The sequence below is a fragment of the Hydra viridissima genome, unplaced genomic scaffold (genome assembly GCF_058129835.1).
Source record: "Hydra viridissima isolate aposymbiotic clone 2 unplaced genomic scaffold, HvirCarnegie_v1 scaffold_8, whole genome shotgun sequence".
In the NCBI taxonomy this organism is placed as follows: domain Eukaryota; kingdom Metazoa; phylum Cnidaria; class Hydrozoa; order Anthoathecata; family Hydridae; genus Hydra; species Hydra viridissima.
The window spans coordinates 7,078,925-7,096,096 of record NW_028324307.1 but is presented as its reverse complement, the minus strand read 5'-3'; the positions used below and the strand labels follow the sequence as shown (position 1 = coordinate 7,096,096).

Genomic DNA, 17,172 nt, shown 5'->3' with positions numbered 1-17,172 from the left:
TCTGTAATTTCCGAATATTGAACATTACGGAAGTATCTTTCAGTATTGAAACATAGAGGATTCTATTCAAATGTAAATTGTTAGATTACCAGATAAGGTATTACGTTCAAGAAAGCAATCTCTATTTCTTATGGAATTTTTCGTTGATTTTTTATTGAATTATTTAACGGAAATTTACGAACTCGTTCTCTGGATGCGAGGCTGGCAAAAATTACAATCTTAGAATTTTTTAAAACGTTAAAACATTGTATAACTTTTTCTTATTTAAAGTTTACATTTTATTACTGATCTCTATGATAATTTGTCTATTAAAAAATTTTCTGGTCGTCAATTTCTTTCTGGGTTGTTAAATAATGCTTATAAAAGATTCTTTTTTAGAGTTACGTTGTTTATTTTAAAGTATTTAAATAATAATAAAAATATAATTAGATAAAATATATAAATATAATTAGATAAAATTTTTAGAACTGCATAAAAATGGCGATTCTTGGATTGTCGAGAAAAGAAACCAGGTAAATTTATGCTGCTCCAAATTTCAGATAAACACAATTTCTAGGATTCTTTAATTGGGCTAAACTGGGAAAATTTTATATTTACTTTTCAAGAACTAGTATTTATATTTACTTTTACTAATAACATAAAAAAAAAAAAAAAATCCTAAAGGAAATAGTTGTTTTTTTCCTCATTGATTTTTTCCGATCCTGACGTTCCGTTTATGACATTGGGTTCGCTTGAACTATATAAATGTCTATCAAAAAACCTTGCAGTTTTTTAGAGAGACATTACAAGAGTATAAAAATCGAACTTGATTTTTCCAAATATTATCCAGAGTAATTTGTAGCATTCATCGTTTAATTTGTAGCATTCATTATTTATTGGTAAACTAAGCGTTTTTCACGATGCTGTTTTCTTTTGAGAACTGCAAAGCTCATAAATAAATTATAAAGCTTGTTTTTATTTTTTTAGAAGCACCCCAACCTAGTTTACATGAGTGTAACATTGATCTACAGCCAGATTTATAGCTGAATAGCTACTAAGCATTGGATTTGTTTTTTCTGATTTAATAAATAACAATGAATAATAACCAACCTCTAAGTCAGTCTTTTAAAGTAAATCGAATTTTCTAAGGTTTATTAAAATAAAACTCTTTATGTGTTTAAAAAAGCAAAGCTTTTGGTGGATAAATTTTATCATATATAAATATTTTATAAAAATAATTTAAAGGTTTTGATCGAATAACAATTCTGCGCATGCGTCTTAAAGGGTTGAAACAAAATAGGATAAAGATGGTATCACAATATTTTTCTGAATCAAACAAATTCGTATGTCTAAATATATAAGTTATTCTAAACTCGATTTATTTTAAATGATTTACTAACTTCAATGCGCTTATCCATTGTTAAGCACTGTTAAAGAGTATGTTAAACGCTTATAAAGTAAACAGCATAACTGATTGCTAAATTGTTTATATACTTGTATTAAATTGTATATATGTTTTTACTTGTATGAAGTTGTATATATAGTTTTACTTGTACTTTTGTGCATAATTTGTAATTAATGCAGCGTGGCTTTATCTTTTGTTAAGCAAAGGATAAAGCCACGAAAGAGGTCCTAGAAAGCGAGTATTATAGATGTCCTAGAAAGTTTCTGCCATCTTTCTAGCCTTATATAACTACTCGCAAGACCAAATCCTTTGACATAAGAGAAACCAACGCAATGTTTCAATTGAAAAAATCTTTTCTAAGGTGCTGTCTTTATTTATTCGACTAGCTAAAGGACAAAAATATAGATCTTAGCTTCGGCCTGTTTGAGAGCAGTACCATAAATGTCTATTGTGGAAAAGGTTATTTATAACATTTAAGAGCTGCTACTTTAGGATTGAGCTTACCTTTCAATATGGCGTGAATATGTTCCCGCTGGTATTAACTAGAGGTTTCAGAAGTAAATTTGAATCAAAGTCAATCTTTATTTAAAAAGTCTCAATTATACTATTACCTAAAAAGAATGGTCCGTCAAGCTTTACCGCTATGATGGAGTGTCTGCTTATTGGTGTGAACCTAGCAGAAAGACCTAAAAAAGTCTTCGATTGAAGACTTTTTCAACAGAGTAAAGTATGCCATCTTCCCAGGCAGTTAGTATGAAGCATTTAAGGTTCTACATGAGCAAGCATGATCTTAGACGTGAGAATACGCAATTCTTGATGCTATTGTGTACTAGTTATTTCCATTTTGGATGAAAAAAAAGCAAGATTCAAGAATGCCCCCAGGCCCTACCTAAAACTTGATCCCTGGTGCGCTCATTCTAAAAATGTAAACTGTTCTAATGATCAAACAAGAGAGGAAAGATGTCTTTAACCAAAAAAATTTTTTTTTTTTGGTTTGAGGAATTAAAAATTTCCTCCCAGGAACATCCTACATATTTACTACTCAGCTCAGATATGAAAAGAGCATTAAAATTGGTTACTGAGGCAAATGAATCTGTGTTTGGTTGGACTGAGAGAGATGGTTTCAAAAAAATGCAGTAATCTTGTTTTGATGCATCTTTTGAAATAAAAAAAAAAGAACTACAAACGTAATTAGTAACTTTCTGAAGAATTAGTAAAAATTTTCTGGAGAATAAATGATAGCCTTCTGGAGAACAAATGATAGCCTTCTGGTGAATAAATGATAGCCTTCTGGAGAATAAATGATAGCCTTCTGGAGAACAAATGATACCTTTCTAGAGAATAAATAACAGCTTTCTGAAGCTTTTCTTTTATGCATGCAAACAAAATGCAGATGTTTTGCAGTCCGTAATCGTATACACGTTTTGTTACCTGTTTGTTCTTATGTTCAAATTATTCAACTTTAATGCTGTTTTATGCTCAGGCCTCACTTGTCTTCATTTTTCTTTTTAACTGCTTCTTGTATCTTAACTGCTAAATAATTATTACTTAACGACTCTAAATATCTCAGTAAGTAAAAGCATAACATGTCCATAAAAATCATTTGTTTAAATGCATAAATGTTTGTTATAGAATTGAAAATGTTTAATATAAAGATTATCGCATAGTTTTAATTACATATTCCTCGTAGAAAAGCTTAAAATTTTAAAAAAAGATAATACCAGGAATGAATTCTCCATATCCAAGTTCATTGAGGTTCCAAATGTGGAATCCAATATATTACAAAATTACAATTTTCACCCACGCATGTCATGCCTCATTAATCATTTGCATGAATAATAATAATAATAAAAAACAAGTTTTAAAACCAAAAAGTGTTGTTCATAAAAGCATACTTTTTATACTCACAAATGCAGTAACAAAGTTCTGCTTTCAATTCCGTCTGTAAAATAAAAGCTTTTACTGATCAACGTTATGGTTACAAAAAAAAATTAAACTTAAATTTGATGCGAAGGAAAATCCGCATGTTAACAGAAAAACTAAATCTTATGTCTTCTCAGAAAATTAGTGAATATATGGTAGTGATGAATATATGATAGTGATGAATCTATGATAGTGATGAATGTATGATACTGAGTGTATGGGAGCCCTGCGGTTTAAAAAACTACTTACTTGGAGAGGAAAAAATGTGCATCAAATTTGTGAAGTTTCATTAGAAATGATATTAATAACTAAAAAGGAAAAACTCAGAGAAGAAGGACAACAAATAAAAGGGAACTGAAAAACTTCAATGATTGATGGAGAGTTCATTAACATCGGAAAACCTAACATTAGAGAATGCTCAAGAAGCTGAAGGATCCTGTTATTCTTTGCGGATTGCAACGAAAAAGATTTTGAAAATGAAACGTAAATATTGCGATTAGAAAAAACAGATTACATTTTTTAAAAAAATTCTTGGTGTTTTGGAAAAATTGGAACTTTTTTTGCGTTTTGAAAAAATTGGAAGTTTTTTTATTTTCAGTAAAAGAATATTTGTTTTAAAGGTTACGCAACTTTTTTTTTCTTTTTTTTTTTTAACGTGTTTTTTGCTCTTTTGTTGATTACATTTTTAATACGAATAAAAGTTAATTAAAATTTAAGCTTAGTTACATATTCATGGGAATTAATTGAATGAACAACTGAAAAAAATATGAAAAATTCAAAAAAGTGAGAAATAGAGTATTTGTGAAAGAAAACTGCTACAAACGCCTCATTTTGTTGAATTTTCATCGAATTTTACACCCAATCCCAAATAATTTGTAAAATACCGCATCTTATCGTTATAAGAGAGTAATGCTTAAATATTTTTTTTTTAGGAGGAATAATGTCAAAATGTGTACATATATATAAGCATGTGATAAATGCAAAAATAGATATTTTTCAAGTTAAGAAAATAAAATGTCTTCAAGAAATTGAAAGTTGACGAGTAAAACAATTTTTAAAGAAAAAACGATGTTTTTTTTCTAATCAACAGTTGGAGTAAAACTGAATACATCTGTAGATTTTGCAGTTCATGGTTCAGCCTTACATTGCGGATATATTTGTTCTGGGCTTTTTGGGTTTAAAAGAATAGAAACCAGGCGGTAGTTTAACAGATTTCCGAAACTAAAATAGAAAGAGATCGTTTGCCGGTTATAGTCGGATAGAATAAAGTCTGATGTTATCCAGCAATATAAAAGAATATTTTCTGGCAGGATCTCATATTAGGAACATGTAGCTTTGAGAATCATTCTCATCTTGGTTATGACGTCAACACAAAGTTTTTATTATACTTTAGCAAGCTCGAAAGTTCTTCTGGCTGTTTTCCAATCATTTGAACCTTCTCTGAACAGTTGCTTGACAAATTTTCAAGGTTTTCTTGGCATGTTTTTTGAATTTTCTTGGCATGTCTTATGACAGTAGTAAAGATCAATTTTTAGGATATTTCAGGCGAACTCTAATTATCTGAAATGGAATAGCATTTAGATCACCTTTTCTGATTGCATAATTTTCTGATTGCAACATTTTCTGATTGCAACATTTTATGATTGCAACATTTTCTGATTGCAACATTTTATTAATAGTTTTATAATATAGAATACGTTTGTTTTGCTTTTATTTGCGTAAGATTTTACTTACGGTTTATAACTAAAGCCAGATCTGCTTTACCTTATTTTGAAATAAAATTATTTACAAGTTTTGCGATGAAATTTTCTTTATGGCTGCTCAACCAGATGGACAAGTCATCTGTAGAAAATACGGGCAACTCATCCGTAGAATCAAATGTTTCAGAATATATTTAGAGTAGCGATAAATAACTAATTATTTTAACTCAAAAATCTTTTGAAATTCATCCCTTTGTTCAATTAATTTAACATAGTTTGAAAATCATACTTTTGATATATTTTGCTTAAAAACTTTGCTAAGTGCATTCATGAATTTTATTCATCTTATATATTTCTAAGTCTTAGTAATTACAACCGTTCATTTGGTCATCAACCATCTCATTTATATTTTTGGCTTTAAGAAATCTGGCTTAGGAAAATTTCGAGATCAAGCTAGCGAGTCAATTTCACCAAGAATTCAATGCACTTTGGGAAATGACAATTAGGGTTGATATGAAGCATAAAGACTTTTCTACAATTCACTACCAACTATAATTCAGGACGACGTGTGCCACTCGACCAAGACAATTGTTGTGCAGCTAACAATTAATAAATCTATTTTTTATGTTAGATCTACAGTAGAGCATAAAAAATGAATCTTTATTCTTAATTGAAATTAATAGAATAGGTCCAATAAATAATCTTTTTTTGATTTTTAAATATCAACACACCCTTAAAAGTCAACTTCAGAAATACCGAGTTCTGATTGGCAATAAAAAAGTAATTAATAATTCATAATTGTCAAAAAGTTAATTATTGATTTTTAGTATTAATATTTTTTAAATTTTTTGATTTTATAACGTGACAGAAAAAAAAATTAATTTGAGGTGGCCGTATATTTTTTACTTGGTATTCTAGCGCTCATCTGTGCGCAATTATATGTATTCTTTAGTAAAAAAAAAGGCGATGAGTAATTTAGAACCAGACATTGTCTTTAACTTGGTTGCTGTTACCTGATTCTGCTAGATTAGGATTAGACGTCTTCTTTAGAAAAAGCTCTTTTTTCACAACGCGCTTTAGCAATTAAAACACCATGTGGTTAATTACTTTCAAAGTTTTAGAAGAACATTTAAAACAAGGAAATAAATTGAGTTATTTTGATGAAATAAAAAACTTGTGCGGGACCATTCGACCCGCACTGCAGGAGTCGATCTTATGAAATGTTTTAAAACTTAAATCACATAACGTTATTCTTCGGATCAAATCTACCAAACCAGTAGAAACCAGGACTGGACAATAGAAACCAATCTTCATATTCAAATTATCTATAAACTAAGGTTAAGGAAACCATCCATTATAAAGAATGGAAACAATATTTGAACTCGTCATTTCGAAAAGGACACAAGTCCGTAAATTAAAACATTTCAGGATGAACAAAAATATGTTTCTTATCAAAAAAGTCTACGGTGCTTATAAGAATAAATATAGGAGTAGATGAATAAAAAACATATAATTTTTGTGAACTTTATTTATTAAAAAAATATATAAATCATACAGATTTTTTTTAAGGTGGCTCACCCCCATTAAAAATCAAAAAAAAAAAATTTTTTTTCCTTTTGAATTATGTTATTTTAAGCATTGAAGTACAAAATCCATAATATATTTTTACTATTATATGCTTAAAAAGTAACAAAAAATACCATTTTTGTGGTTAATACAGTTTCCTACTCCTTAGCAACGTCATAGCAACGGTATAAACAACAAATTTATTTATTACTTCTGGAAGGTTTCAACTTTAAGTTTTGAAGTATTTTTCAATTTTAGATCTATTATGCTTTTCTACTGTTCTGTAAAATATAATATTTCTTAAAAATATGCTCCGTAGCATTAATACAATGTAACTGAACTGAAAACTATCTATCTGGATATGGCAAACAAAAGAAATAATATTAGAAATTTAAAGTGAAAATATCAAGGAAATAGGTATACATGGAGAGCAGAGGAAGTAAATGGTCGTAGCAGGAAATTAGAAACAACAAGTGTATCAAAGCTTAATAAATAACATGACTTAAGTGCTGCAACAAATTGTGATTCCAAAGTTGACAGTTTTTTCTTTATTTGTAACTTTAGAATTATTAAAAAAGTATTTGAACAGTATTCTACATGCAGTGAGTGTAATAGCAAGCTAACTATTTTTCATAATGAATCTATAGGTATGGGATTTTCTATTGGAATTATAATACAATGTCCAAACTGTGACTTTGAAAGTACATTTTATTCATCACCATCTATAAATCGAAGTGCTTCTAGTTCAAAACTAGTGAATCAATTCAGAACTTTGTTGAAATGGCTATAAGACAAAATAAAAATAACCTACTGAGTATAGGAAATTCTGTAATAGCTGTACTTTACCATTGTACAAACTTTCCATATGAAGTCACTCGTCATCAATTTTGTTTAAAAGTGAAAAACAGTTGGTGCAAATGGCAATCAGATAACGTTATGGGTCAAACAAGCTATGGATAAAAAAATTAATTTACCTGTGACAATTATGGAGGAAATTAAACCTATTTTTCAAGAATTGTCAAACCCTGAAACGCTAAGAAAGTGTTTACATGGGATGACACAAAACTGCAAAGAGTCATTGAGTGGTTTCATTTGGAAGTGATGCCCTAAAACTACTTTTACTGCAAGGAAAATTCTTGGAATATCTGTTTATTCTTCTATTTTAAATTAAAATGATGGATTTTCTTCTTTAAGTTGCATTTTTAAAATGCTTGGGTTTTCTGGAGGTGTTAATTTCGAAAAAAGGAGCTTACAAAAAAGATAAAAAGTGATAATCAAGTATGTCAAGAAAATTGACTGATATTAATAAAAAACGAAGAAAACATACAAGATCAATAAATGAAGGTTATTTAGACATTGAGAAAGAGAAGGATGATGTGAACTCTTATGCTAGTGGCAGTTTTTAGTAACTTTTTATAAAAAAAACTTTTTGTTTTTGTTGTTTTTTTTTTTTAATAGTGTTTTTTAAGACTTTCTTATTTTAATATGTTTTTCTTACGAAAATGTTAATATCTTCAGTTTGGTTAAAGCTTTTTTCTTCAAATTTTCACAGTATGTGTATTAACTTATTTATGAGGGCTGGAACTAGAATTGTAACATTTTAAGTATAAATGAGTTAGTTTCAATGTAGTTTTTCAGACTGACACAGGCTGTTAATTGATTTCGGCACATTTATTGCTGCCATTTTAGTTTTTTTTAACATTTGAAAAAAATTTTAGCTCCAGCCCTAAAGCAACTATTTAGCTACAATTTGGCAAAATATGGTGTAATAAGTGCAAATTTTACTCAAGATATCATTGTTTTAGATAAGGTAAGATTTTAGACAAATTATGCTGACTCAGCATCAAAAAATGCAAATTTAATTTTTATTTTGAAAAGTTAAAGTTTTAATGCAATTTCCTTATATAAAAAATTAAAAACAAGTTTAGAAACTTTATAAATAAAAAGTTAGACTTAATGGGGGTGAGCCACCTTAACTTAAACTTCTGGACTAATGCCCTTTTCAAAATGAATTCTTTTTTTTACATACAAATCCAAAGATTTTCAGAAAAATCTTTAGTTAATCATCTTTTATTTCTTGATATTCATTGTTAAAGTTGTTGGCCATGCAAAAACTTCTGTATAGAAGTTTTGATACTCTACTATTGAATATGGAATATATTTTTCTATTTTTTTCAAATCTGATATTTTTTTTTTTTCATTGATTGGCACTTTCCCAGCATATTCAGGAGTATTACTTGATGGTAAGGATGGCTTGGTACCCATCCTTTGTAAGAGCTGGAAATCATGACTGACTAAGCAATCTATGGATTCACGTGTTATCACTAGACCAGGTGTGGTTTTAGAAGAAGGTTAAATGTGACACTTTAGAAATACCAAAATTTACTTTTTTGTCCTTGGGTATTCCTTTGCCATAGGAATTCACAGATAGCACTAGTTTCTTATAATGGTTCAGCCACCACTTTTTTATGTCAATAATATCTTCAGTTTTAGGCCTTCCTATTTCAAAGTTTTTGTTAGCCCCAGCTATAAGATTTTCATACTCAGTTGGTGAGTAAATCCTGCCATTTTTTCGAATATGTCTTTTCGCTGTCCCAAACATTCTATCATTTGGCAGGAATGAGTGACCTCGTTTGGGTATGTAACATTGGATCTCATTTATATTGCTACCTAGTTCAGCTACCAGTGATAAAAGAACCCGGACCATGGCATGATTCCAATTTTGGCCAGCACAACCATCTGAAAATAGGTGCAGTTCTTTGGCATCATTGCCAATATATTTTTTAGTATAATCCAGGACAAAAGTACATACTTCATTGGGACCTTTGTTAGCAACTCCTTCACAATAAGAATAAAATACTGATTTACCTGTTTTAAGATTATATATGCAAAACTCATATAGCCATAATTGACGTAGATAAAAAAATCTCCTGGACAGGGATATGTGGAAGTGGAAAATTTTGCATAAAATCAAATGCAATCCCATACACATTCGGATCATTCTTGCACTTAGTTTCTACTTCCTGTATTTTTTTGTAAAACTTATTTGCTTGTCTTGTATGGATCTCAATATCTGCTTGATAGACTCTTTTTGCATTTTCATTAATATGTGGATTTTTTAGTTTCATCTTTAACTCTTCACACAGTCCACAGACATCAATTTGCTTTCTACCAAATGATAAGCTAAAATTTTCCTGGAAATGTTTTATTTTTGTTCGTATAAGTTGTGCATAATTTTCACATTGAGTTTTTCATCTAAATAATTAGATGATGCATCTTTATTATAGTAGTGCACATGTTTAACAGGAAATGACTCAATATGCTCTTGTATTTTAACTAATGTATCACCAGGCAATCCGTTGCTTCGTGATCCCTCAGATTTACCTCTGTGATCTATGGGCTGCTCATTTCTTTTCACGTGAAAGCGGCATAAGTCCAGGACTGGTGCCATTTTCAAACAGACTTTAATTTTCATTTGCCTTAAAAAATGACTTGTGGTACCTTTTTCAAATGAAATAGGTAAAACACTTCAATAAATAAAATGGCTCAAAAAAGTGAAGTTCGAAAAAAGTGTGACTTGTGGCTTTTTGGAAATGACGGTTTCATTTGCTCTAACTGTTTATATATTTTACATTTACATACAGAACTGAAGTTAATTTTTACATTATATGTAGGTGTACCACCAGGACAAAGAGAAACCAGGACTGGAGAACTCATTTTAAATCAGTGGAGCGAGTGTTTAAATTTGTTACTTTACGTCAAAAGTCTTTTAAAAAATATGTCAAGATCTAAAAAGTGAGTAAAAAAAGATTTAGAGGAAAACGATATACAAATAGTAACGCGTATAGTTATGTATGTGGCAAATGTAAACTGACAGACAAAACAGCCAATTTTTAAAAATCTTTTGTAGGATGGCTATATTGCAAAATAATACCAGGATTCCGAGAACTATCTCAACAAGATTTACTAAAGGAGTTCCTTCACAATCAAACACAGAATAGTAATGACAGTAATAGTAATCTTTAAACTCAGCTTTTACTTCATTCAATGATGGATTTCAAAGAGTCATGACAGTTTTTATATTTTGGGTGTAAAGGAAATAAAATAGGATTCTTGGATAAAACAGTAGAACGTAGGCCTTTTTATAAAAGTCTCCATATTCAGTTTTTTTACAAATTAAACAAAAAGTCTGTTTTAAATACATGGAAAAGATCTAGTAGCAGAATAATTCACTAAATTAATAAATCTTGTAGGATACCTAAGTTAACAAATCATTAGCTGAAATATGTTAACATATTATTAACTAGAATACCCTAACATTTTAACTAAAGGGTAGTAAAAAAGGTTTATTATTTCCACAGATATTTTCTCCTAAAATAACGCTCTGAAACGTTTTACAATATCAGCCAAGAACTTTATCTTTAGCTGTGTTAAACTAAATTTCACTTATAAAATTTCTAATAGATTTTATTTTAATCATCATTTCTATCATTATACTGATTATCATTATCTTTTTTAAATAAGTTACAGATGAACATTTAACAGTTAAAAAGTCGTCCATTATAGTCCCCTAAAAGAGTTTAAATAGAAAAAATAGACACAACACTATGCTACTGAGCCTGCGACAGTTCCATAGGGATGACAAAAATTTTCATCCATGAGTAAACCTAAAAGCTGCGTCACAGCATCGCGAAATTCAACGACTTCAAATTTTTCAGTATCATCCGAATTTCCCAACTCGGCTCCTTGCTTATGCGATACAAGCACTTTCAAAAATCCTATATAACGAAATTTTTACAGCAAAGCTATATTTATAAACGTTATCATAACATTGTTGATTCCAAAAAATTTATCGTTTAATGTGAAAAAAATGAAGCTTAGACTCCTACCATTATAGTCCTTGAAGTGAATAACTCCTCCAGATTTTTTATGAAGCATGCTGACTTTCCAAACTGTGCAATCACTTAAAGAGTTATAAACAGTACATCCTAGTTCGAACAGGCAGACTAATCTAAAGCAAGAATCGTAAACTTTAAAAATTCAAAGTTTATAAAATTAAAATCATTAAAGAACTAGGGTTTATTGAAATTAATAAATTTAAAAAATCTTTTAATTCATTCATAATATCATAAAAATCATAGCAAACAACACAAAAATGCAAATTTTTAAAAGTAAAAACATTCCAACCTGTAAAGCATTAAAGCACTTGGAATAGCCTCTACAACAGTCGCCTCATCCGGAAAAGATTCTAAAAACTGCGAAGAAGATAATGTTGCATCCGTTTCTGAAAGTTTTATTATTTTATTTGAACTTTTATTTTTCTCATAGGTCCCCTCTGTCTTACTAGTTGTAGCTGATTGATGGAAGTACCAATAATTGTCTTCAACATCATAAATAACAGGTGTCTGTGGAAAATATTCGTCATGAGTTAAAATCCAATAATCAGCCACAGTAGCCTGCAAGTTATGTTGTTCTTCTATTGAATCAGAACACCGGGAGTTTGATATGTAATACTCGCAGTTTGTGATGTAACCTGATTCACATAAGTCAACATCCGAATCATTTGTAATTTCTTTCTGAGATTCATCAGTTGTACTTCCTCTCTCATTTAGACTGTTGCAACTTGATGCTCTTGACAACTCACCATCCAATTGAGAAGTTAACTTTAAAGTTGTATCTGAACTTTTGATGAGCAAATGACCATTTATAAGACTTTCCTTTCTTTTAACTCTCCATTTTTCAAGTCGGTCTGATAAATCAATATAGCATGAGCTATCATTAGAACTACCTACCATAAAAGGAGTATTTGTAGTAGGAGACAACAACGGGCTTTTTTTCTTTGTAGTTGAAACAAGTTCTTTCAGCTTTGATTCTGATATTTTTCTCTTATGACATATTTTGAGTACATCTTTCATGCAGCCTCCTGCTGATGCACGTATCATTGAGTTATATAAACGTTCAGTTTTAGAATTCAGACCCAATGGATGCATGATAAAATGGGGATGTGTGAGCAGCTGCAATAACTCCAAACAATCTTCACGATAAATGTCAATCATTGGGTAACCATGAGCAAATGTGGATGACATTGCAGCTTTCCAATCACAGAGCTCAAAAATCAATCCTGTTTGATAGTGCTTTAGCCTGAATCTAAGTAAGTCATTAACAAACTAATAATCAAATATTTAGCCAATTAATTTACACATAAAAACTTTTTTTTGTTTTTAATGTGTAGAATATTTACAAATTTTATTATATTAAAAAGAATATTTACAAATTTTATTATACTATATCATAATTAAATTCGCATTGATAAATCACTTTGTAATGTAATACAACCAAATATAAGTCAAAATCTTGAGAAGTTTATATAAAATAGAAATTTACTGTCACTATCTGTTTATTAGATTTTAATTAACTACCCAAATAAACTTTAAAAAAAAAATTTGTGAAAAAACAAGTAAAAACTTTACCTCCATACACGATAAAATGTTAATCCAGTCTCAGCAGTAACGAAAGCTCTGAAGACACACAACCAACGATACATTAGCAGACAGCTGGGAATTACTTGATAAGCACGAATATTGGTATGGTCATGAAATTTGTTTTTTTTTTTATGTGGAAATAAATCTGACATATATCCTCTTCTCTTGTCAAGAAATACCCAGCGTAACTCCTTTATATTAAAGTACAACTCCATGTTTTTGTCAAAGGTTTGTGAGGCATCTTCATGATCAAAGGCAGAAACCTTTCACAGAACAAACTATTTATAGGAAGTCTGTCAGGAGAGAAAACAAATATAAAAATATGTTAACTTAACATACTCTATGTTAAAACATACAAAATTTAGGTTGCTTAAGGTACCAATAATACAAATTAACAACAACAACAATAACAACAACAGCAATAACAAAAAGAATTGTAAAACAATACAGTAATGAAAAAATCTATAATATTAACTTCAAAAACAAAAATATATTTGGAATTAGTCAAAATATTTAATTCACCTTTTTTTTCAGTGTTTAACAGGTGATCACTAAAAATCCGCACAAAGTTTAAAGGATCATAACTTATTTTTTACATTTTTTAAAAGTAAAAAAAGTAATGTTTAGAGAATTGTTTATCTTATTTCATACAATACTCAATTCAATTCTAGCACTCCATTTTTTCGGACACAGTCCATTAAACTCTTAGTGTGTCCTACCAATTCTTGAATCATATTGGTCAAACAATACTTAATTTTTTTAGTTGTTGGGGTGTTTTTGCTTTCTGACTTGTATACAAGTCCTCTTTTTATTGACCAAATAATTTTCCATTGGCCTGGATTCTAGTAAACTTGACAAATTTTCTTTTTTGGTACAATTTTGATCTTTCCAGTCCAATACACTTTTGGCATAATGAGAAGACGCAAGATCTGGCCAGAACACAAACTTGTTACTATGATGATGCTCTTCTATAAATGGGGTGAATCTCTTGAATACAATGCTCCAAGTATGTAAACTGGTTGATAGAATTGCCAGATTTTCAAATGTTTAATTATGTCATAAATTGTCCTTCTTGGAATATTTTCAGCTTGGAATTACTTTACCATAAATTTTTTTCCAAGATTCATATTTTCCAAATAAAACTCAACTTCTGGAAACTAGTAACTCTAAGCCTAATAAGTGTTACAAAATGTTACATATAGCTATTTTGAAATAAGACAAAATTAAATCATTATGTGCAGATTTTTAGTGATCACTCATTATTAAAATTTAAATAGTGAGACTTAAAATGTTAAATGTTTTAAATTACCAGAAGTAAAAGAGAGCAAAAACAAAAATCAAAAGCACAATATTTAAAAATTTTGAATATTTAAAAGCATAATTGTTCTGAATTCAAAAAAATGTGATCATCTGCATTTAATTTTTTTATGTTTTTTCTTTTATGTTTTGTGAACTATTTTTTTTATCTGAAATCATGCAAAAAGATATGCACATTTAGTCTTTTAAATATTCTTAGTGAATTTCAAAATTTTATAGATGCAATCATGCAAAAAGCAGCTTATTTTGACTTTTTACACACCTCTCAATGAGTGCAACATATTATCATAAAAAGTTGTAAATACTTGTAACTTATCAGCAATGCTAAGTTCTTTCTTAGTTGTGATAGCAGTTAACCTCATACTGAGCTCAAGCAACTAGGTCATATTGCACCACCTGGAACTGAATCTAGGTCCTTCATTAAGTCAGAGAGGTGTGTTACCACTGTGTTACTGAGTATGCGTATGAAATGGAATCTTGGAACTTTGTGTAATTAAACTTTTATATGTTTGTAGAACCAAAAAAATATAATAAATTGGCTTTTTTTCTCCAATAGGCAATCTTTACAGATCATTAAAATCTGTAAAAACTCTTCCAACTATCAAATGTCTACGCAAATAATTAGGTATCTTTCAAGTCAATTAGAACGATAATTTTTTTCAACTTTTTTCAATTTTGAAGATTTTCATAAATATTTATGGTTTCCATTGCTTTTTCTGAATAAAAAAATTATATCTTACATTTTTTTACAACTATGTAGGTTTTTTTAAGTAAAAATTGTTTTTTTACAACTTCTACAAAATTTTGACAATTAAAAAAATAAAAAAAGCTTAAGGAAAAGGTAGAACCTAGCATTTTAAAGGCAGAAACTAGTATTTTCACAGAAGAATCTAGAAAATTACAAAACATCATCAGCATACAATCACTAACTGATGAGAAATCGCCGTTATTGATAAATTTAGAACAAGTTGAAGAACTAAGAATTGTTAATCAACTAAATAAGTGTTGCTGATTGATGGTAGCTTAGAGGAGTGATCCTCTGACTACTACACATGTTTATTTAAAAGACACGTAGCACTGTTCATTTAAAAGACATGTAGTACTATTCTGTAGCCAAAAGTAGTAGAAAAATTTTTTCCTAATAATAAAAAATAGTCTAATACTAGAGTGTTCAACTTGGGCATTTGTTTAAATTCTCATTTGACCAAAATTATTGCTCTGATTGTTACTGTTTTGAATAATATCTTCCAATATAGTAAGCAAAACAACCTTAATTAACAAGTATATTATGTAAAAACTAAAAATATTTGTGTATATATAGTGGTTTGTAAAACTACATAAAAAGGATTAGAATTGTTATATTTATGTCACTGGGAATAAATTACAGGGAAACTATCATTATCAGTCAATCATACCAAATCACAAACAAAACAAGTTTATTTTACTATATTATCAATACTTGCATATAATACATAGATATAAAACAACAAAGAAAAGATAATAAGGATGTGGAACTCAATTTAATTTTTTTTGACCCCTAAAAATACTTCATTCAATTTAAAGAAATACTTAGAACTAAACTAGAAACCGAATAAAACATTCTTACTTGAAGCCACTTTTTGGAAATATACTCCATTCGCCCAAACATTGCTTTGCGAAGAATCGGTGAAACTAGTTCATTTTCAAAAGAACTGCATGTAACAAAATATTTCATTTGATCTGGGGAATACCAAGAATATTGAAAAAGCTCTCGATAAATTTGAATCCAATTTAAATGTGAAACACCAGCTTTCCCATAGAGCCACTGTTGTGAAGGCCAACTTTTAAGAACATTTTTCATCCAGAGTACTTGTGAATTTGATATTTGATACCAGTATTTACATACCAAAGAACATTTTATCAATGTCTTAGGGTCACAGTTGGAGAAAATTTCCAATAAGATATCTTCACAAAATTCCATCACATTTTTTACCCCTGCTTTCACAAAAAATATATATAAAAATGTCATGCTAAATTAATATAGAGACATAAAAGTATAAATATATGCAAGTATAAACACAGCTCTGCATTATTGATTGTTGTTTTTCTAAATGATAATAATTAGTTATTATGTAATTGTAATAGTTAATAATTACTAGCTGAATGACTTAATTTCTTAATTTTGAAATATTTTTTCGTACTTATTACTCTGACAGCCGATAAATATCAAATAGGTATAAGTACAATATCGGATAATTTTTTAGACGAAAAATTGTGACGTTATTTTATACCTATTTTAATATGAAGGGGTGTTAGAACCGTAACAAAAATAGATTTAGAAAATGTTATTACACTATCTTCAACTTGCTATTAAACAGATATGGTCGAAGCAGATGGAAGCAACGCTGTAATATAGACAAATTTAGTCAATCTGATCGAAAGTTTTCGTTTTTTGATAATTTATAAATGTTATAATATTTTTATTTAATTTAATGATAAAGCATACAAAAGTTTTCCACCGAATATATTTCTTTTAATGCCAAGACTACATTTATCATAGTTATAAACAATATAATATTTATATACAAAGTCACACCCACAGAACTCCTTCAAACACAATGCAGTTGTAAATTACAGCTTATTGGTTTGCAATTACAATAATTTTATAAAAATCATAAATTTAAAAAATTGTTGAACGAAAACATTTCTTAACGGGTCCCTTTATTCTCGTAGGCCCCTCGTACTTGTTTCCAGTGCCATGTCTAGAGTTGTAGACACGGAAAGCACTAGAAACAAGTTATGATTAGTATTATGTTTGAAA

The 17,172-nt window shown here is 29.1% G+C and overlaps 1 protein-coding gene, 1 long non-coding RNA gene and 1 pseudogene across 3 annotated transcripts; 1 reads left to right on the top strand and 2 right to left on the bottom strand.

The window, feature by feature from the left end:
- Positions 1 to 162: 162 nt before the first annotated feature.
- On the top strand, positions 163 to 1,541 carry LOC149884800 (uncharacterized). Its single transcript, XR_016455099.1, has 2 exons — positions 163 to 512; positions 967 to 1,541. It is a non-coding gene; the product is annotated as an uncharacterized LOC149884800 (long non-coding RNA).
- Positions 1,542 to 8,632: 7,091 nt separating this feature from the next.
- On the bottom strand, positions 8,633 to 10,024 carry LOC149884799 (uncharacterized; annotated as a pseudogene).
- Positions 10,025 to 10,918: 894 nt separating this feature from the next.
- LOC145186858 (uncharacterized) lies at positions 10,919 to 16,410 on the bottom strand. 2 transcript variants are annotated; one of them, XM_090096312.1, is made up of 5 exons: positions 15,979 to 16,410; positions 13,044 to 13,318; positions 11,761 to 12,720; positions 11,463 to 11,584; positions 10,919 to 11,351 (listed from the first exon to the last, which is right to left on the bottom strand). In XM_090096312.1, the coding sequence occupies exons 1-5, from the start codon at positions 16,378 to 16,380 to the stop codon at positions 11,179 to 11,181; spliced, it is 1,932 nt and encodes a 643-aa protein (XP_089952438.1). In that variant the 5' UTR covers positions 16,381 to 16,410; the 3' UTR covers positions 10,919 to 11,178. The 2 variants fall into 2 exon arrangements, with proteins under 2 accessions (XP_089952438.1, XP_089952439.1); XM_090096313.1 differs by having other exon boundaries at positions 13,044 to 13,348; positions 15,979 to 16,174.
- Between the last annotated feature and the right edge of the window lie 762 nt (positions 16,411 to 17,172).